Source organism: Thalassophryne amazonica, chromosome 8 (assembly GCF_902500255.1).
Source record: "Thalassophryne amazonica chromosome 8, fThaAma1.1, whole genome shotgun sequence".
NCBI lineage: Eukaryota > Metazoa > Chordata > Actinopteri > Batrachoidiformes > Batrachoididae > Thalassophryne > Thalassophryne amazonica.
Genome location: NC_047110.1, coordinates 16,747,182 through 16,769,358, shown reverse-complemented (window position 1 = coordinate 16,769,358; position 22,177 = coordinate 16,747,182). Strand labels below are relative to the sequence as shown.

At 41.2% G+C, this 22,177-nt stretch overlaps 1 protein-coding gene across 1 annotated transcript in view; it reads right to left on the bottom strand.

Annotated features, from left to right (window-relative positions):
* The window catches only part of dgkzb (diacylglycerol kinase, zeta b), a 154,933-nt gene that overhangs the window by 51,959 nt on the left and 80,797 nt on the right, over positions 1-22,177 (bottom strand). The window contains exons 14-20 of the mRNA XM_034175777.1: positions 17,402-17,515; positions 15,324-15,464; positions 10,789-10,867; positions 6,407-6,462; positions 6,269-6,331; positions 3,079-3,152; positions 2,824-2,935 (exon numbers count right to left, since the gene is read on the bottom strand). Of these exons, the coding sequence (XP_034031668.1) occupies positions 2,824-2,935; positions 3,079-3,152; positions 6,269-6,331; positions 6,407-6,462; positions 10,789-10,867; positions 15,324-15,464; positions 17,402-17,515 (639 nt within the window). The remainder of the gene's footprint in view (positions 1-2,823; positions 2,936-3,078; positions 3,153-6,268; positions 6,332-6,406; positions 6,463-10,788; positions 10,868-15,323; positions 15,465-17,401; positions 17,516-22,177) is intronic.

Genomic DNA, 22,177 nt, shown 5'->3' with positions numbered 1-22,177 from the left:
CCATTTCCTCTCCAACTTACGGGTTATCTGCTTTAAGCTGCGAGTTTGTGAGTTACACCACGGAGTCAGGCACTTCTGATTTAAAGCTCTCTTTTTCAGAGGAGCTACAGCATCCAGAGTTGTCTTCAATGAGGATGTAAACTATTGATGAGATACTCTATCTCACTTACAGAGTTTAGGTAGCTACTCTGCACTGTGCTGGTATATGGCATTAGAGAACATAAAAAAGGAATCATATCCTTAAACCTAGTTACAGCGCTTTCTGAAAGACTTCTAGTGTAATGAAACTTATTCCCCACTGCTGGGTAGTCCATCAGAGTAAATGTAAATGTTATTAAGAAATGATCAGACAGAAGGGAGTTTTCAGGGAATACTGTTAAGTCTTCAATTTCCATACCATAAGTCAGAACAAGATCTAAGATATGATTAAAGTGGTGGGTGGACTCATTTACATTTTGAGCAAAGCCAATTGAGTCTAATAATAGATTAAATGCAGTGTTGAGGCTGTCATTCTCAGCATCTGTGTGGATGTTAAAATCGCCCACTATAATTATCTTATCTGAGCTAAGCACTAAGTCAGACAAAAGGTCTGAAAATTCACAGAGAAACTCACAGTAACGACCAGGTGGACGATAGATAATAACAAATAAAACTGGTTTTTGGGACTTCCAATTTGGATGGACAAGACTAAGAGTCAAGCTTTCAAATTAATTAAAGCTCTGTCTGGGTTTTTGATTAATTAATAAGCTGGAATGGAAGATTGCTGCTAATCCTCCGCCTCAGCCCGTGCTACGAGCATTCTGGCAGTTAGTGTGACTCGGGGGTGTTGACTCATTTAAACTAACATATTCATCCTGCTGTAACCAGGTTTCTGTAAGGCAGAATAAATCAATATGTTGATCAATTATTATATCATTTACTAACAGGGACTTAGAAGAGAGAGACCTAATGTTTAATAGACCACATTTAACTGTTTTAGTCTGTGGTGCAGTTGAAGGTGCTATATTATTTTTTCTTTTTGAATTTTTATGCTTAAATATATTTTTGCTGGTTATTGGTGGTCTGGGAGCAGGCACCGTCTCTACGGGGATGGGGTAATGAGGGGATGGCAGGGGGATAGAAGCTGCAGAGAGGTGTGTAAGACTACAACTCTGCTTCCTGGTCCCAACCCTGGATAGTCACGGTTTGGAGGATTTAAGAAAATTGGCCAGATTTCTAGAAATGAGAGCTGCTCCATCCAAAGTGGGATGGATGCCGTCTCTCCTAACAAGACCAGGTTTTCCCCAGAAGCTTTGCCAATTATCTATGAAGCCCACCTCATTTTTTGGACACCACTCAGACAGCCAGCAATTCAAGGAGAACATGCGGCTAAACGTGTGTTTGTGTATTTTAAAAACACACAGCGCTGTGTATTGATCCACTGATTGCTCTCCACCTGTTGTGGTTTGCCCCGTGTTAATGGTCTGTGTTCTTTTTGTTGGTTATCTTTGTTATCTAACCCCTGTCTGTGTCCCTCTGTTTATGGTCATTGTATTTCAGTTCTGTGCCCTCTTCTGTTGGTCATATTGTATTCTTGTTTGTACTCTGCACACTTTTGAGTTCCATGTTATGTTATTTTGTGGTTTTCCTTTTAGTTGGATCATGATTCTGAGATTTTTCAGTTCTACTCACCCCTCCCAGTATTCTTTTGCAATTTGAGTTACTTTGTGTGTGTTAGGCTGTGTGTGTGTGTTGTGTTCCGGCCTCCCTTATTCCCGCGCACCTGTCACTCGTTTGTTCATTTGTCTTCCTGTATTTAAGACTGCACTGTTCCCTGTTTGAGTTGCCGGATTCTTCTTTGTCTTCCTCTGTGATGTACTGTGAGTTTTTGGATCATCTTTGGTTCCTTCTTCGGTGTTGTGAAAGTGTGATTATCCTTGTCTCTTCTATGAGTACCCGTATGCTGTTTAATTATTCCTTGACACCTCCCTGAGTTTTGCCGTTGCGTTTTTTTTTTCTGTGTTCAGTGCCCTTTGGTTAATTCAGCTTGTACACTGCCACCCCCTGCTTGCATTTTTGGTTTTGTGTTTTGTTATGGACTCCTGTTTGAACCTTTTTTGAACTCTCACCGTTTATTGGACTTTTGGAAAATAAATCACCTTTGTAATCACCTTACCTCCTGTTTTGGTTACTGTCTGCATTTTGGGTTCTCTCAGAAACTGCAAACACAAGACCATCTCACATATGAAGTGAAAGTGAATCAAGTTTAGCTATTCCAAAGAGTTTTCAACTATTCGGCAACTGGGTGCAGAGCGGATTCATAAATGCGTTTTGTGCAAATGCTGCACTCTGCAGTCCAACTGCAGCCCCTCCACTGACTGAGGATTTCACATACCATCGGCGCTTAAGGTCTGAAAAAGCTCTGAAACCTTGTAATGATGTGAAAAAATAAAGAATTAACTGGGAAAACAGAGAAGAAACACCCTAAATTTGAAAATCTGCATGATGGCACTGATGGCGCAGCCCCATTGTTTAGCGACAGCCAGTCTTCAGCATGTGTTGCTTTTGATACAAACTCCAGAATAAAGTTCTGCAACATGAGTGTCATGAGTTTCCATCACTAATTTACAATACTGACAAAAAGCTTCGGTATCATATTGCCATAAGTTAAATTCAGATGAGACAGGTCATTTTAAGATGCTGTGACATATGTCTGACAGGGATGCCCACTGAACAGGTTTACACGGTCTGCACACACCCACACAGAGTGTGAACAGAGATTTAAAGACTGGACAACTTCTAAAGTGATGTCTGTTCAGTTGTGATAAATAGCCAAAAGCTCACCAGAGAGGTCATGGTAAAGCCGATGACCTCGATATACCCATCGTCATGGCGCTGTCTCTCAAAGTCATGATGTTCACTGGGGTTACCCCACGGCATGGTGCCTGCACAGTACCTGCAGTGTGGTCAGACATCAACAGCTCGTTATGTTTTTATTGTTCTACGTGGCAGATCTGACACAGGAATGACTGTAAATCACAGAGGTCTTGAGGACGGGACGAGTGAGTGGTGAGAAACACTGAGGGTATCTGACTGTACCTGGGGATGTTGAGGAAGAGGAGACACTGTAGCTTCAGCTCCTGGACTTTGGCTGTCAGGTCTGTGCCATCACACTGAGGGCACACAAACATTACAAACTCCTAGATGAAATGCACACACGTTATCAGGCACTGCCAGTGTGCTGATATCGATTAAAATGTGGAAAATCAGCAAGAAAAAGATCAAAGCTGACAATTTTACAACATTTTTCACATTATTTACAAAGTGACATTTATTCAAGTCACATTAACTTGACTGTTCTTTGTCTTTGATGGATGTACTTCCTGCAGCAGCTGAAGAAGGCCAAGCTGCCTGTCCAGCTGATGGTGCAGTTCTACACGGCCATCATCGAGTCCATCCTCTGCTCCTCCATCACGGTGTGGTACGCCGGGGCCACAGCCAGGGACAGACACAGACTGCAGCGCATTGTGGCCTCTGCTGAGGTGATTGGCTGTAGCCTTCCATCTCTCCACGACCTACACGTCTCCAGGACTCTGGGCCGAGCAGGTCGGATCACAGCTGACCCTTCTCACCCTGCACACGGTCTGTTCAAACCACTACCCTCGGGCAGGAGGCTACGGCCCATCCGGACCAGAACCTCCCGCCATAAGAACAGTTTCTTCCCCTCTGCCGTTAGACTCATGAACTCCTCATAACTCAGTCACCTTAAGCTTAACTCTGTCACTTTATCATCTTATCACGGGTCACTTTAGACAGTGTACTTTGGTTTTTAATTGCACTCCTCCCACTGCACTGTTTTTTCTGTTTCTCTGTTTTTCTGTTGCACACAGCCTTTCATATTTTTTTTTTTTTATCTTAGATTTTATCTTATTTTGACACATATGTTATATTTTATCTTAGCATTTTATCTCTTCTTAATGTTGCACCATTGTACCGAAGCAAATTCCTAGTCTGTGAATCCTGTTCACTGGCAATGGCAATAAACTTCTTCTGATTCTGATTCTTTGCTTGCTCAGATGTTAATCTGTAACAGTGCTGCCACCTAGTGGTTTTGTGGTGCATTTATGTGTAAACCTGAGGAGAAAATATAAATGTAGCACAATTAGTTCTGTGAAGTCAAATACTGTCCTCTGCATTTCACCTCCACCTCCACCTTCATGCACCTCATGGAGCCGTTCTCCTGCAGCACGCAGACCACTGCACTGGTCGTAGGATTACATTTATCATTTCTGTTGTGAGAACAAACTCAGACCAATCTGACAAGGTAAAAGCAGAAGGTTGTTTTAACTTCATTTGGTTTTAAATGCAGGACTTTGTCTTTGTAAAGGTGCCTTGATACTTGCACAAATTTGATCCGCGCACTGGTACACAATCTGCTGTGCCAGACAGTAAACTCGTAAATTTGTTGTAAACCATGCAAGTGCATTGCAAGCTGAAGATGCTGTGATTTTCTTTTTGAGTGATGAAGATGGACAGGATTAGAAATGAGCATAGCAGAGGGACAGCACAAGTAACACGGTTTGGAAACAAGGTCAAAGAGGCGAGGCTGAGATGGTTTGGAAATGGGACCCAGGATATATCAGGAGAAGGATGCTGAGGATGGAGCCACCAGGCAGGAGGAGAAGATGGAAGCCAAAGAGGAGTTTTATGGAAGTGGTGAGGGAGGACATGCAGGTGGTTGGACAGAGGCAGCTGCAGAGAAAAGGGTGATGATCTGCAGTTGCGACCCCCAACAGGAGCAGCCAAATGAAGAAGACAAAATAGATTCTGAATTTAATTTGATACAGTAATTGTTGTTGATGTTCTTCAAATGAGGTCTTACCATGCCATTGCCATCTAATTATATATATAAACACTTTTAAAATACAGATTTGGCAAAAAGTGTAAAAATTCAGAGGCTTCAGGAAGACTTTTACAATGTTAAACTAGAGCAGTGGTTCCCAAATTTTCTTGTAGATAAGAATATTTTTGAGACCCTGACTCAGACACACATGGACACAACTTTTCCTTCTAACCTCCTGGGGAATTTCTTTTAAACATTGTAATTTGTATGTAATTTACAACTTCATATTGTACAAAATAAAATAAATTATCTAATTATCTTTCCAGATGAATTATTGAAGCAAACCTACAAATCTTACAGCATCAAACGATGCCCCATTCATTTACCTTGCATTGCTTCCACCCACCGCTTTGAAAACCATTGAACTAGAGGTGGCCGGGTGGTTAATGCGCTTGTTTTCAGTGCAGAAGGTTCCGGGTTCAAATCCCACCCCTGCCACATTTCTCCATGTAATGTTGAGTTGCGTCAGGAAGGGCATCCGGCATAAAACCTGTGCCAATTCAACATGCAGATCCACCCTGGATTTGCTGTGGCGGCCCCGAGTGCAAACAAGGGAGCAGCTGGAGGGACTTACTTCTGTCACCTCCAGAGTCTGTCCTCTAACTGGGTTTAAAGTGCACACTGGCTCTTAAAGGGAGTGACAGACAACAAACTGGTTGGTTAATTTCATATTATGCCCAAAATACACCCATGATGAAAGACATGCCACAAATAAAATCCTTTGTGCCCTACACCTTACATGGTGCGTAATCTGAGGACAGATTAAGGACATAGCACAAAAGGGCTGTATTTAGTCAAGTATACATGGGACACGCCCCAAATGCACTATGCACTTTAAACTGTGCACTGTCGATTTGTCAGAGGAGGGTCTGACTGTCAGTCAGAGCTTTTGGAAAGTGTGGGTTCGAATCCCATGGGTGGCATGTATTTTTTTAATTTTCACAGCACTGTACTCGCACTGTGTTCCCACGTGCACAAAACCGTTGCAACATGTATTTTTTTTTTCTTCACAGCAGCTGCACGATGTAACCACATCGTGCAGCTGCTGGAACTGTGTTCCCGCATGCACGAACTGTCGCACAGGCATTGTGCACGCCTGCCCATTGGCGCAATGTTTCGTGGTGCGGTCATTCGAGCTGTTCTGACGGGAGTTGCTCTGAGTTGTACATATTCGTACTATGTGTGATGGGGCACATAGAGAGACAAAAACAAATAAAAATAAACTGTTGGAATCTCAAAATGTGTTTTATCTCTTAGTTTGAAAGACTGATTACACATCTACAATACAAAAAGTCGATGTCGAGGGAGTATTGTAGTAACATTAATATTAGTGCTTGTTCTCTTCACTGTGCAAATGCTTTTATTGATTTTATGTGTTTTACTCACCACAACCTTGATGTGCTTGGCGAGGTCTTTAGAACTCCCACTCAGGAAGTCCGAGAAGGCCGTCTGAGAGAAACATTCAAGCATCAATACATGAAGAACACATGCTCTTTAGTTAACGTGCAGCATCAGGACACTTACCCCTGCATAGAAGATCTTATTCCGAAAGCGGCTGCTGAACTTCTCTGGGTTTGCCTCTAAAAGAAAAAGCACAACATGAGCATTTGGCCTTCTCAGGAGGATGAACTGATTCTGATTTTGCATTTAAGTCATTCGTGAGTCACTGCTTGAACCAAACAACAAATCAGATGAGTTGTACAGTATTTAATCTGGCAAAGCAGAGGAAGAAATGTGGCCTGCTCAAACACAACCTGCTTGTTCATCCATCGGCTGCTTTCTGCGTTTAATTACAGCAAGTTTTAATTTGATTAGATCAATTTTATTGAGGCCCTGTGAGGAAATCAGCAGCAGAGAAACGGATGTAGATAAGACCAGAACAAATAAATTAAGTGAAGATATAATATCTCAGATAATTACAACACAAGAGCATAAACATACAAATCAGCATGACAGGAAATGTTAATTATTCCAAAGCCCCAAACCAGTTTGTAAAAAAATAGGTAGTTTTCTGCAGGATGGAAAGAATTATTATAACTATAATCGGACAGCTGGGTAATTACACCTGAAAGACACAAAGAAAAAATAAACAGTACATTCATTCATTCATTTTCTGCTGCTTATCCGGGTCACGGTGGGAGTAGACCAAGCAGCTCATCCCACACTTTCCTATCCTTGGCCAAGTCCTTTAACTCTTCCTAGGGATCCCGAGGCATTCCTAAGTTATCTGGGAAATATAGTCTCTCCAGGATGTCCTGGGTCTTCCCCAGGGCCTCCTCTTATCTGGACACAACTGCAAGACCTCCCTAGGGAGATGACTGGGGAGCATCCTTCTCACCAGATGCCTGAACCACCTCAGCTGGCTCCTTCTGATGAGAAAAAGCAGCAGGTCTATTCAGTCACTCCCGAATATTCAAGCTATTCCCAAGTGTTAGCCCAGATGACTGATGGAGGAATCTGATTACCGCCAGTATTATCCATGACCTTGTACTTTTGGTCATCACTAACAGTTCATGCACATAGGTGAGGATAGGGGTGTACATAGAGTGTAAATCGAGAGTCTTGCCTTTTGGCTCAACTCTTTCTTCGACACCATGAACTGATACACCATCAAACCCTTCTGTCAATCTTTATCTCATACTTTGAGGATGATGTTCAGAGGAGGTGATGGTCTAGTGGTTAAGGGTTGGGCTGGAGACTAAAGGATCCTCGGTTCAAATCCCAGCCTGACGGGAAAATCACTAAGGGCCCTTGGGCAAGGTCCTTAATTCCCTACTTGCTCCCGGTGTGTAGTGAGCATCTTGTATGGCAGCACCCTGACATTTGGGTGAATGTAAGGCCATTTACCATTTACTGGCGTGCCCTCCTTAGAGGGGACTGGAATGGAAGACACAGGCGAATTTGGTGCCATCTCCTTCGCTGAAGATGCTGAGGTAAACCAAAAAGTCCTCATTGCAAAGTCGCCGGTGTCACATACTAAGATTACCTTGTAGCAGATTTGTATGTGCACTATCTGCACATACACGAGAAATGGGAAGTTTGTTCTGTACTGAGTTTACCCTTTCTGTGTGCAGAAAAAAACACTGTCCAGACATAGTAGTGCTAAATCAGTCCAGCGAAGCAATATCATTAAGAGATAAGAACTTATTCACATTAAACCTGATTTTGGTCCACACACAAAGGTTAAACTCAGTACAGTACAAACTTCCCATTTTCGTGCATGTGCAGATAGCGAATATACAAATCTGATATGGGGTAATCTCAGTATGTGACACTGGGAGCAGACAAAGTTTATCCTGAGATGATTAAGTATCTGGACGTTGTTGGTAGGGGTGTCGGAAAAAACAAATTCACGTCCAAATCGCGATTCTTATTTATTATGATTCTGAACTGATCCAAAATGTCCAAGAATCCATCCATTTTCTTCCGCTTTATCCGGAGTCGGGTCGCGGGGGCAGCAGCTCAAGCAAAGCCGCCCAGACCTCCCGATCCACACACACCTCCCCCAGCTCCTCCGGGGGAACCCCAAGGCGTTCCCAAGCCAGCCGAGAGATGTAGTCCCTCCAGCGTGTCCTGGGTCTTCCCCGAGCTCGGGAGGAGCTCGGAGTCGAGCCGCTGCTCCTCCACGTCGAATGGAGTCAGTTGAGGTGGCTCGGGCATCTTTTCCAGATGCCCCCTGGACGCCTCGCTGGAGAGGTGTTCCGGGCACGTCCCACTGGGAGGAGACCACGGGGAAGACCCAGGATGTCCAAGAATCGATTTTTAAAAAGCATTTTTTTAAACATTTTCTTGCTTACCTGCTGCGTGTACTGTCTGTCAGGCAACGGCTTCTGTACTGCAGCGTCCCCACAAGGGGAGGGTCCGGCGTGCCTCAAATATTCGTGAGCTGCAGCTTAGCATGGCGGACAAAGAGCTAATTCAGCCAGCACCGTCTTTGCTGAAGGCAAATGTTTGGACGCATTTTGGATTTTATTATTTGCTGCGTAAGAAGGAGCTTGACACGACTTATACAGTGTGCAAAATCTGCAAAATGAAAGTCAAGTACTTCGGAAACACTTCAAATCCGCAAGCACACATGCGACGCCATCACCCGAAGCTAAAAGAGGGGAGCAGCGGTCTCTGCCGACTACTGACCAGCGCTAAACTGCCAGCCAACTCTGAACGAGCAAAGCAGATAAGTAAATTTACATCTAGAATCACTTGATTAACCTTGTAAAGCTGAATTTTCTTAAACATTTTTAAGTAATAACTATTTCTCAGAGCTCTTTGAATCGAAAATCGATTCTGAATGGAATCGTCACACCAAGAATCGGAATCGAATTTGTGAGTTGTTGTAAGATTCACATCCCTAGTTGTTGGGCTGTTGTGGCTGACATGTCTACACAATGTTGTATGGAAGTTGGAGACAGTAGTTCTGGAGTGGTAAAGTGAGGTGATGGGGGCCATATTTAAAAAAAAAGGGGAGCAGAGAGTGTGTTTCAATTATAGAGGAATCACACCTCTCGGGCTCCAGTGGAAAGCCTATGTCAGGGTGCCAGAGAGGAGACAGTTGAACAGTAAACACTGGATTCAGGAGGAGCAATGCAAGTTCTGTCCTAGTTGTGGAACAGTGGACCAGTTCTTCACCCTTGCACAGATATTAGAAGGTGCTTTGCAGTATGAGCAACTAATCTACATGTGGACTTGGAAAAGCCATACAATCCTTAAGGTGTCCTGCAGGGGTTGCTGCAGGAGTATGGGGTCCATGAACTGCTGCAAGGTGTGATCAGGTCTCTCTACAGCCAAAGTAGAAGTTGTGTGTGCATTCTGTCCGTTATATCAGACCTGTTCACACTGGCTGTTTGGCTCCGCCAGGGCTGCCCCTTGTCATCAACCCTGTTTATGATGCTCATAGACATGATTTCAAACCTCAGTCAGGGACTGGAAGGTCTCCAGTTCAGTGCCCTCGAATTACATCTCTTTCTGCAGATGATGTAATTCTGTTGGTTTCATCAAACGCTGACCCCCGGTATACACTGGGTAGGTTTGTGGACGGGTGCGCAGACACTAGTATGAGGATCAGCAGCTCCAAATCTGAGATCATGGTCCTGTGTTGGAAAAGTGTGGATTGGTCCCTTTGGGTTTGGAGAGAAATATTTTACCAAGTGGAGATGTTCAAGTATCTCAGGGTCTTGTTCACAGACAATTCAGTGCATTTATTGTTAATTAAATGTTGAGGATTTATCTATTATTTATCAAGTGATTCTTGTTAGGTCTGTGAGTTTGTTTTTGTTTTGTTTTTAATTTTATTTAAAAAAAAAACCATGTTTTAATGTTGTTAAAGCTATAATATTTAGAATTACGTAAACAGAAGTCAGTGCATCTGTCCGTCTATCTGTCCGTCAGTCAAAGGGTTTAACAAAAATACAGCACAAACCAGACAAACAGTATGGAACTGTGTGATAAATCTGTCTGGAGTAGGTGGTTCTGGAAAAATGATTGGCTTTGCAAGGAGACTAGTAAGAGAAGCCATCAAGACACACATGACAACTCTGAAGGTGTTATCAGCTTATATGGCTGTGCCTGGAGAAGCTGTGCATCATGCAACTTTCGCCTGTTGCATCACCAGTTATACGGCGACATGTGAAGTGGAAAAGACAGCTACAGTTTGACAGAGAGACTGTAGTCTGGATTTGATCTGGGTTTTATTTGTTTGAAAATCTGCCTCAGATCCAAAGTTATAAAAATTTGTGTCACCGTCCAAATACTTATGGACCTGACTGTACAGTATATGGTTGACTGCAATGCCAGAATCTCAAAAGCTGTAGTGTGTACAGAGTACGAGCCACCGTGTCTGTGTTGTTAGAATCCGTGGTGCGTTAATCTGTTTTGTTCATCATGAAGTGTTGGTGTGTCAGTGAACTGACCTCGGGATTCGTGAAAGCCCAGCGTGACGTGCGCATCGAAACCGAGGCTGAAGTAGTTGTTGAAGACATCGATAGGAAGCTGAGAAACAGCAGAAATACTGAATGTGTTCAAAATGACCAATAAAGTATTCACAAAAGAACTATTACCTTTAAAAAATAATAATAAATTATTTAATAGAGCTGTGGTAACTGTTTTTTTTTACATTTAAATTAAAAAATACTCATTTATGTAGCAAAAAACACATTCTTATAACAACAACAAAACAAGGAAAAACAACCAAACAACAACAAAAAAATTAACAAGTACAAACTTGACTTAATATCTCAATTTTCGTGCAAATTGCAGTAAACAGTCTACAACCCCTGGCAAAAATTATGGAATCACCGGCCTCGGAGGATGTTCATTCAGTTGTTTAATTTTGTAGAAAAAAAGCAGATCACAGACATGACACAAAACTAAAGTCATTTCAAATGGCAACTTTCTGGCTTTAAGAAACACTATAAGAAATCAAGAAAAAAAGATTGTGGTAGTCAGTAACGGTTACTTTTTTAGACCAAGCAGAGGAAAAAAATATGGACTCACTCAATTCTGAGGAATAAATTATGGAATCACCCTGTAAATTTTCATCCCCAAAACTAACACCTGCATCAAATCACATCTGCTTGTTAGTCTGCATCTAAAAAGGAGTGATCACACCTTGGAGAGCTGTTGCACCAAGTGGACTGACATGAATCATGGCTCCAACACGAGAGATGTCAGTTGAAACAAAGGAGAGGATTAGCAAACTCTTGAAAGAGGGTAAATCATCACGCGATGTTGCAAAAGATGTTGGTTGTTCACAGTCAGCTGTGTCTAAACTCTGGACCAAATACAAACAACATGGGAAGGTTGTTAAAGGCAAACATACTGGTAGACCAAGGAAGACATCAAAGCGTCAAGACAGAAAACTTAAAGCAATATATCTCAAAAATCGAAAATGCACAACAAAACAAATGAGGAACGAATGGGAGGAAACTGGAGTCAACGTCTGTGACCGAACTGTAAGAAACCGCCTAAAGGAAATGGGATTTACATACAGAAAAGCTAAACGAAAGCCATCATTAACACCTAAACAGAAAAAAACAAGGTTACAATGGGCTAAAGAAAAGCAATCGTGGACTGTGGATGACTGGATGAAAGTCATATTCAGTGATGAATCTCAAATCTGCATTGGGCAAGGTGATGATGCTGGAACTTTTGTTTGGTGCCGTTCCAATGAGATTTATAAAGATGACTGCCTGAAGACAACATGTAAATTTCCACAGTCATTGATGATATGGGGCTGCATGTCATGACACTTTTCTGATGTTTAAGGATGATGAAATCATTTTTCAAGAAGATAATGCATCTTGCCAGAGCAAAAACTGTGAAAACATTCCTTGCAAAAAGACACAGAGTCAATTTCATGACATAGGGTTAATGTCAACGAGCAGATGTGATTTGATGCAGGTGTTAGGTTTGGGGATGGAAATTTACAGGGTGATTCCATAATTTTTTCCTCAGAATTGAGTGAGTCCATATTTTTTTCCTCTGCTTGGTCTAAAAAAGTAACCGTTACTGACTGCCACAATCTTTTTTTCTTGATTTCTTATAGTGTTTCTTAAAGCCAGAAAGTTGCCATTTGAAATGACTTTAGTTTTGTGTCATGTCTGTGATCTGCTTTTTTTCTACAAAATTAAACAACTGAATGAACATCCTCCGAGGCCGGTGATTCCATAATTTTTTGCCAGGGGTTGTAAAAGAATGATGCAGTTTTATCAGGTGCAACCAGGTATGTGACCAATGCAGGTTCTGGTTCTGCACATCACTGTATCCACCACATTACAAAACCACCCAGGCAGACAACCGCAACCATCTATGTGGTGCAGCCACGTAAACTGTTGCCGTCCTCTCGGCTTTTTCTAGTTGCTGGGGTCTTCAGCACTGAGGCACCTACGTGTTGGATCACAGAGAAACAAACCACATGGCCAAAATGTTGTAGTGGACACTTCATCATGTAACTGATATTCCTCATCTGTGTCTCCCTCAGTTACCATCCATTTGACACAAAGTCATTCCAGTAGTACCAAGGATCCTTTAGAGAGACTATGGGCCTCATTTCTAATCATTGCACGTGCACAAAACAGCACCTAAAAGATGCCCACAACAATATTAACACAATATTAATCCCTATGTTGCGATTTATAAAAACAATGTAGGCAGCAAAATATTCACATATGTATGAAAACTCTGTGTACCATATTTTGAACAGGGCATGAAACATAAAATGATGTCAAGATATTTGCAGAGTATCTCTCCTATCTGTGAGAAATGTGCCATATATAGCATAGATGTTGCTACATTAAGCCACAGTTTTATTAAGCCACAGTTTTATTCTCTGCTCTAAAGTTCAGAAGTATTGGACTGACATCTTTGACCATATGGCTCAGATCCTCCATATCCATATAAAACCCGACCCTTTATTAATTATCTTGGGCATCTATGATAATATTGTGGGACTAAACAACACACAGAAATGTTTTATATCATATTACATAATTATTGCTAAGAAACTTATTCTGACCCATTGGAAAAACAGTGATGCCCCTCCTCTAAAACTGTGGCTTAATGACCTTGTAAATACATTACATCTGGGAAAAAAATACGGTATAATCTCTCTGACAGGCTCTCTTTGTTTGACAAAAGATGGACACCTCTCTCTACATGTTTTCAGTCATAAAAAGTATTATTCGACTTGTGCTCTTTATCATTTTATCATTTATCATCATAACAACAGTTGGGTTGCGGGGGGGGGGGGGGGGGGGTGTTGAGTAGGTATCAGGTTTCTTGTGTTATTTTATGTTAAGTGTCATGTTTTGTCTTCATTTGTTGTCTTTATAATATAAAAAATGAGCAATTTCTGTATATCACTGTAACAAATGTATCTCAGTCTGCTCAAAAAAAAAAAAAAAAAAAAAAAAGATATTTGCAGAGTAAAGGCTTACAAAATTGGAATGATGGACTTATCTGACAACAGCCCAATCTATATGGACTTAGACCTGAAAAATACAGCAAACACTTACTCATGGAGATTACACTTAAATATTCTTAAAGGACCTATGAAACAAGAATTAGTAAGAGAAATCCACACATATATGGAAGCAAATGATAAAGGAGAAGTCTCTCCTCTTATACTTCAGGATGCCTGCAAAGCAGTGTTGAGAGGGAAAATTATAGTAAAATTGGCACTTCAAAAGAAGCAAAGCCTTAACTTGAACTAGAAGCACAGTTAAATTTAGAAAGAAAACATAAAGAGAGCACAAAATAAAGTATAATTAAAAAGATCACAGAAATAAAAAGTCAAATAAATTATTTATATTCTGCGGACAACCAGGAGAAGTTATTATTTTTGAAACAGAGGTATTATGAAACAGGAAATAACTCGGCTAAATGTCTTGCCTATAAATTAAGGAAATCATGTTAAACAAGTAATCAAGTTAAACATAAAACTGAAGAAAATCACCAGTATTGAAAATTATGATAAAAACCTCCATGCCCAAAGGTCACACAAAGGAAACGGAGCGCCAGACTCTCTCCTGAACTCATCAACTCTCCCTGAAGTCAGTGATGACCAGAATAGAGCTCTACTGGCCAACATAACAAGGGCAGACAAAGTAATATCAAGACTCAAAACTAATTAACTTCCAGGTTCTGATGGTTATACTGCTGAATGGTGCAAAACTCCCAAGGAATCACCACCATCAGTTTTACTAAGGACTTTTAACTGTGCTCTCCAGTGTGGTGAAATTCCCCCATCATGGTGAGAATCAGTAACTGCAGTATTACCAAAGAGGGGAAAAACAGAATGAACTGTTCCACCTGCAGGCCCATTAGTGTATTAAACCTGGACGATAAATTTTTGCTTCAATTTTGGCCAAGAGACTAGATAAGATCCTTCCAAACATAATTAATCTGGACCGAACCAGTTTTGTTAGACAGAGCCAAACTCCGTATAAGATCAGACAAGTTACATGTAATCAGCCATACTGATATGTATGTGTCACGGACATGAACGAGTGAAGCTCTTCAGCATCTCACCATGTCATGTAGGTCCTTCAGACTTTTTTTCAGGAAATGTTTCAGGGGAGCATTAGCATGGCTAAAACCCTTCAGTCACATCCTCCTGACTACCAGGATATATATATATATATATGTGTGTGTGTGTGTGTGTGTGTGTGTGTGTGTGTGTGTGTGTGTTCAATATGCACAGTCACAGCAATTACGCAAACCACACCAAACTTGGTATGGTGATGGAGGGCATCAAGGGGGAGGTCACTGTGGCTCTTAGGTTGAAAGTGTACGTGCGTGAACACACACACACACACACACACACACACACACACACACACACACACACACACACACACACACACACACACACACACACACACACACACACACACACACACACACACACACACACACACACACACACAAAAAAAGAGTGTTGGCTAACCTTGTCAGTTTGGTGCTCGTCCCGGTCCTCCGGCTGAGCTTCAGGGTTGGCTTCTACGTTCAGGTTCCATCTGTCCAGCTGCACGACGTTTCCGTCCTCAACATGCGAGAGGATCTTCGTTATTGGTTCATCAGTGTAACCCTGCAAGAGGACAAGCAGCAGGAATTTACTCCGATCTACTTTAAAGCGCAACAGAATTTAAAAACTCCACAAACACACCTTTTTTCCACCCATGTGCACTCAGCAACTTCACAGTCGTGCAGAGCCGGCCCAACGCATACTCCAACTACGCGGTCGCTTAGGGCCTCCACACCACCAGGGGGCCACAAGAGCATCGAGACGTTGTGATAAAGTAAATGTATACAAGAAATTAAAATAATATTTAATAATTTAAACGAAATTGTATTACACCCGAAAAAAATAAATTCATTTTGACAAAATACCAATACTAGGTTAATTGATATCTCCTGTTGGCTGCTGCCACCGTTGGGCAAATTTAGATGCACAGCTTGGGTCAGGTGGTCGATGACTAATCATGAGGAACGAAGTGAGTGCAAGTCATGTCTCAGAAAAGAAATTATCCCTCTGGAGCGGAGAAAAGAAAAAAGAAGTTGGAAGATGAGAAAAAACAACAAGACAAAGGTAGGTTTGCATGTCCAATATTACAATTTTTGTTGTCATTATTTGCGAAATGCTCCGTTCGTTTAGTGTAAAGTGCTTTAGGTGTCTTAAAGTCAGAGGCGATTGCTCTAAGACAGCAGGCCCCTAAAATGTCAAAAAATAAGTGATCAAATATATACTGTTGTGTGTACGTCATTGACTAAATATGCGCTACAACCATTTGTACATACAAGCCATTTGATAGTCTTCCTTACGAAGAAAAACTTAGAGTTAAACAGCAGGGCAGATCAGCTCCTCAGATTAATTTGGTGCAAAAGGTGGGGAAAAGTAGCTCAGCTCTCAATGGTTTGCAGGCCAAAGTTAAAGCAATAGCCCCCAGTGCGATGTTTGTGCATTGCTATGCACACACATTGCTGTTATGTTGTGGATTTCTATGTTCATTTTGGAGATTATTTAAGTATTTATTATTTAAGTATTTTGATTACAACTTTATTTTTCTGTAAGATGTGAATTTCATTTGATTATACGAGTATTTTGTATTTGGATATTGAACATTTTGCACACCATTGCACATCTGAAAGAAATTAAACTATTTAACGTGTTTACTATAAATGCAGTCTCCTGCCTGCTGATGTAACTTTCAAATAGTTAAATTCATGAGCCATACTTATACATCACTCTGTATGTAGAAGTTAATTAAAACATATTTATGAGTTTGCTACCCCTTTAAGGTTAAAAACAAGAATGACACCTGTATGATGTAAGATAATTACAAATAATGCTAATGACTGTGGGTATGTTACACACATAACAGTGTAGCCTATGGAATAATGAGGCATCTGGTGCTGAGGTGATGGTAGGGGGGCCCCCAAATGAAATTCTGCTTAAGGCCCCATAAAGGCTTGGGCCGGCCCTGCAGTCGTGAGACACTTAGAAAAATTTCACTACCAGCTTGACAGTGATCGTCTGCTAACTGTTTTCGTGATGATAGTGCGAATGGCCACACATTTTCTAAGTGCCAAACGAGCGGTTTTAGATGTTCGTGTGTTTCACCTGGAATTTGGCCGACATCTGCTACGAGAGGGTTCGATGGGTTCACACAGCACACACTGTCTTTCAGCCACTGGTGTGCGCAAATAGTTGTAGCAACAGGTGTACGAGGCAGCTATGATTTTACACATTCTGCACACAATTCCTGCTTCATGCGCACTTTATGAGCAAATCGACCAAATTCGCACCATGTGTGAAGGGGCCCCAACAATACCTCCAGAGGTGAACCATGACTGACTCCAAATGACGTCTTCTTCATTTCAGTGTTCATTCATTTCAGAGTTAATTTGACAAGTCAGTGAATCAGATTATTTTGAAGGACTGCAGAAGAGCTCAAACCGAGCTACAGTGGACCCCGATTAGAGATCTGGTACAACTCACGAGAGTTCAGGGCAACTATAACTCACCCCTCCCCAGTTGAGAGTTCTCGCCAGGTCATTGCCAGTTCCCAGAGGCAGAATGGCTACAGGAGGCTGTGGGCGGAGATTCAACTGATCCAACACAGACAAAATCCAGCCCACCTGAACACACACACAAACATGACAGCTTTATACCCATTATTACTTATTTTAGCATAGCCATATTGCTTCTCTCACATCACAATTATTTTATTAACTGATAATTTGTAACTGTTTTTGTGATGTCACATGGCAGGCATCACACCTACAAAGAACCTTTATTTAATGAAATAAAACTTATTCAATTTTGTTTTTAATTGGGAATGTTTGGATATTTCAAACTCAATTTTCTACTGAACGACAAATGAAAAAAAATTAAATGAATGACTGATCTGGCATCAACACAATCTATCATGGGGACTCTACTCCTCGTCTCATTGTCTTTTCACCTGTCTCACTGCTGTGAACAAGGGACAGCAGCATATGGCTGTTTAGCTGCAACATTCCTGTCAATTCTATGCAATGCTTTTTGGTTTATGTGTTAGTATGGCAAAAGCAGATGGTCACCCCACTGAGTCTGGGCTGCTAGAGATTTTTTCCAATAATTAAAAAACACTGACAGAGTTTTTTCCCCATACCACTGTCATCAATGTGCCTGCACACAGTTTAGATAAGATCTAGAGTCTAGACCATAATCATCTATAGTGCTGTTTAGGTGACATGTTCTGATTTGGTGTTGTATAAATAAATTGATATGAAATGCACCATACAGATATAAAATTATTAGCCTCCCTATGAAATTTAATGTTTTCTTCAAAATTTTCCTGATTGTTTTTTTAACACAGCAATGAATTTTCAACACAGCATTATTACATTACATCATTTTACTTTACACAGAGAAACCAAAATCTACCGGGGTCAACATTTAGGGCAATTCTACGGCAACGGAATTACAATCTGAGCTAATCTGTCGTGGTTAGATGCCATATGTCCAGATTTTGCTGCTGTTGTAATTCCATTACTATAGAATTGCCCATTAGCCCTCCTGATGCTAATAATCAATTGTTTATCCTTTTTATTGGATAACAGCCTGCAGCTGTGGCAGCAGGTGACTTAGTGGTTAGTACTGATGCCTCACATGGGTTCGATTCCCTGGGCTTTCTGCGTGGAGTTTGCATGTTCTCCCCGTGCTTGCGTGGGTTCCCTCCGCGTGCTCCAGCTTCCTCTCACATCCAAAGACATGCAAATTAGGTGGAATGGAAACTTTAAATTGCCTATAGGTGTGCGTGCGGGTATGACCGTATTTGTTTGTCTGTATGTGGCCCTGCAACAGACTGGCATCCTGTCCAGGATGTACCCTGCCTCATACCTTGTGACTGCTCAGATAGGCTCCAGCCCCCCACCTCCCCTTAATTGAAGTAAGTAGTTGAAATTGAGTGAGTGAACCTCCAGTTGTTTACTTTAGTTTTTAACAAGTCTCAGATATGCCTCCTGAGGAATCCCAGCTCATTCTTCTTTGGTGCTGCTGACTGCTTGAGGTTTTCTTTTAAAATCTTCACATATCGTTCTTTGCTCATGCTTCCTTCCACATCGAGGAGATTCTCAGTTAAAGAGGCACTGAAGTATCCCCACAGCATAATACGCTCACCGCCGTGTTTCACTGTGGGGACGGTGTTCTTTGGATGGCACGGTGGATTAGTGGTTAGCACTGGTGCCTCACAGTAAGAAGGTTGTGGGATCACTTTCCGGCCTTTCTGTGTGGAGTTTGCATGTTCTCCCTGTGTCTGTGTGGGTTTCCTCCGGGCACTCTGGATTCCTCCTACAATCAAAAACATGCTTATTTGAGTTCTGCTCCTTTCTCTGACCAAGGCAGCATCTCTACATCTGGAGTTGATCCCCGGGCGCTGGACTGTGGCTGCTCACTGCTCCAAGTGTTTGGATTGTGTCTAACTGTAATTAGGATGGATTAAATGGAACTGACACATTCCATATTTACAATGACAATAAAAAAGGCTCTTCTTCTTAATCTTCAACACTGCTTCCTTCTTTCACCAAACAAAAGGTGTAATTTAATCTCATCTAACCAAAGGACATGCTTCCAGTATGCATAATCTTTCTCGAGGTTGTCCTTAGCATGAGACTACATTTCCCAGCTTGGTTAGGTTATTCACAAGTGTCTTGGCAGCTGTTCTGGAGTCTTTAGACATCTCTCACTAGTTTTATTTCCAGAGTCTTTGAGATCTTTCACTTTCTACCAGGGGTGAAAGTAAGCTGGTGTAGTCCAGAATAATGTACTCGTAAAAGATTACTTACCACAAGTACATACTGGTGGTATGTAGTTGTGGTAAGACCAGATGGCTGCTGTCGGCCAAAAACCCACATTCAAAACCAGAACTGCAGTTTAACCATAAACACATCTACTACTATCAATGTGTCATCTGAAACACATATTATCCTCCTCACCGAATCATGAATACTTCCTCTGAAGTGTCCGTGCAAGTGAATTTAATTGGTATGTGGCCGACGTTAACATCTGTTATTTAAGGTTACCGTCAGATTTTGCCAGGAGGACGTTTGATGCCAAAAATCTCCCAAATAAAACGTGTGGCTCTTTCACAATATTGTGTATCTTTATTCCAAAATCACAGAACAAAGCGTAGGCATTTTCTGCCAGGAGATGATTGACACAACTTAAATGTGCGCAGCATGAATGCACCCCTGCGCAACTTGTGAAAGAGTGTGCTTGATTTTCTCACCACTACATAGATCACGGCCTGTGGGCTGTTAGTGGTGGCTGCACTGGGATAAATAATAAGATTCCTACAAAATTGTAAACATTTTTTCTGGTTTCCTGGTTAGTTTACACCTGTTATATTAAACAGCCAAACTGTGAACTAACAAATTATTGTTAGACGTTGTTTCAGGGAAAAAAAGCGAAGGGAAAAATGTCAAACAGTGTAAAAAATAAATAGTTGAGTCAACTTAAAAATGCAGCGAGGTGTGAAAGGTTTTTAAGTTTTCTCAGTTCAGGCCTGACACTTGTGCTGACTTGTTCTCAGTAAAGATGCCTCCATACTTTCACAAATTTGATTCCCGCACTGGCACGCAATCTGGCATGCCAGCGAGTAAACTCCTTGTAAACTGCGCATGAGCTGTGCGCAGCTGCGTGCAAGTGCGCAAAGAAAACTTTGAAATGTTCAGAACTTCTGGCATGCATTAATTTTGTGAACTAGTCGTGAACATTGCGCAACCGATTCAAAAACAGTGCGTGTCAATGCGTCCGACTGCCGCAGCGCACTGCATCTGAACGATTATGATGAGATGTTACATCCATAATAAACATAATTTTACAGATATATTATCAAACTCATAAGAAGGAATGAAAATTCAACTGTTTTACCAATCCATTACAGGATATATATTATAAATAATTACCTTTGAGACAGTTCCAAATGCGTTCTCTGCCGCACGACACGCACAAGACAACTTGGAGCTGCAGAAAATTTCTGTGATTCTGGGAGCGATGAGAGATGGTCTCATCAACCAAGTTCTGAGAGCAAATGCGTCATCAGCTATAAAATAATTATTTTATATAATGTGGTGTCAAACGGGACAAAGTGTGGCAACGAGTGGAACAAAGCGGGCCGCATTGGCATGACGGATGAAGCCTTTGAGTTCACACAGAAGAGGAGGTTAAGTTGACTCAACGTTGCATTAAAATGAGCAGCTCAGACTTGGTTTTAATAAAATCATCTTATGATTGAACTAATAACTCAGAAAAGAAAGCTGATTTAACTGCATGTTTAACTCAATCTAAGTGTTTCTTTAATTTAGCTATAATTAAACAATATGCAAGGTAGCAACTATTCTAGATTTCTTCATTGTTGTCAGTGACTAAGAGTCAACTAGAATCTGTTTATAATAATCTCATTAAGTGTTGAATGTGATGTTCTAAATGTTTTGACTACTATATTTATTATATACTATTATATTATATTTATTATATTATATATTATATTATTATGCTATCATATAGTATTATATATTACTATATACTATTATATTTGCACATAAGCATATTTAATGTTGCCTCTCATAGTAAAATATTTGAAGTCATATGTCAAGTGTTTCAAATTTCTTTTTTGTCCATACACATACTAAAATATTGAAATGTTTGTTTTTTTCAAGGATGCGAAAGAGCGATGAACACTATAAAGCTATAAAGAAATGTAATCAAACCAAATCAATTTTATTTATATAGCGCCAAATCACAACAAACAGTTGCCCCAAGGCACTTTATATTGTAAGGCAAAAGCCATACAATAATTACAGAAAAACCCCAATGGTCAAAACGACCCCCTGTGAGCAAGCACTTGGCGATAGTGGGAAGGAAAAACTCCCTTTTAACAGGAAGAAACCTCCAGCAGAACCAGGCTCAGGGAGGGGCAGTCTTCTGCTGGAACTGGTTGGGGCTGAGGGGAGAGAATCAGGAAAAAGACATGCTGTGGAAGAGAGCAGAGATCAATCACTAATGATTAAATGCAGAGTGGTGCATACAGAGCAAAAAGAGAAAGAAACATTGGGTGCATCATGGGAAACCCCCCAGCAGTCTAAGTCTATAGTAGCATAACTAAGGGATGGTTCAGGGTCACCTGATCCAGCCCTAACTATAAGCTTTAGCAAAAAGGAAAGTTTTAAGCCTAATCTTAAAAGTAGAGAGGGTGTCTGTCTCCCTGATCCGAATTGGGAGCTGGTTCCACAGGAGAGGAGCCTGAAAGTTGAAGG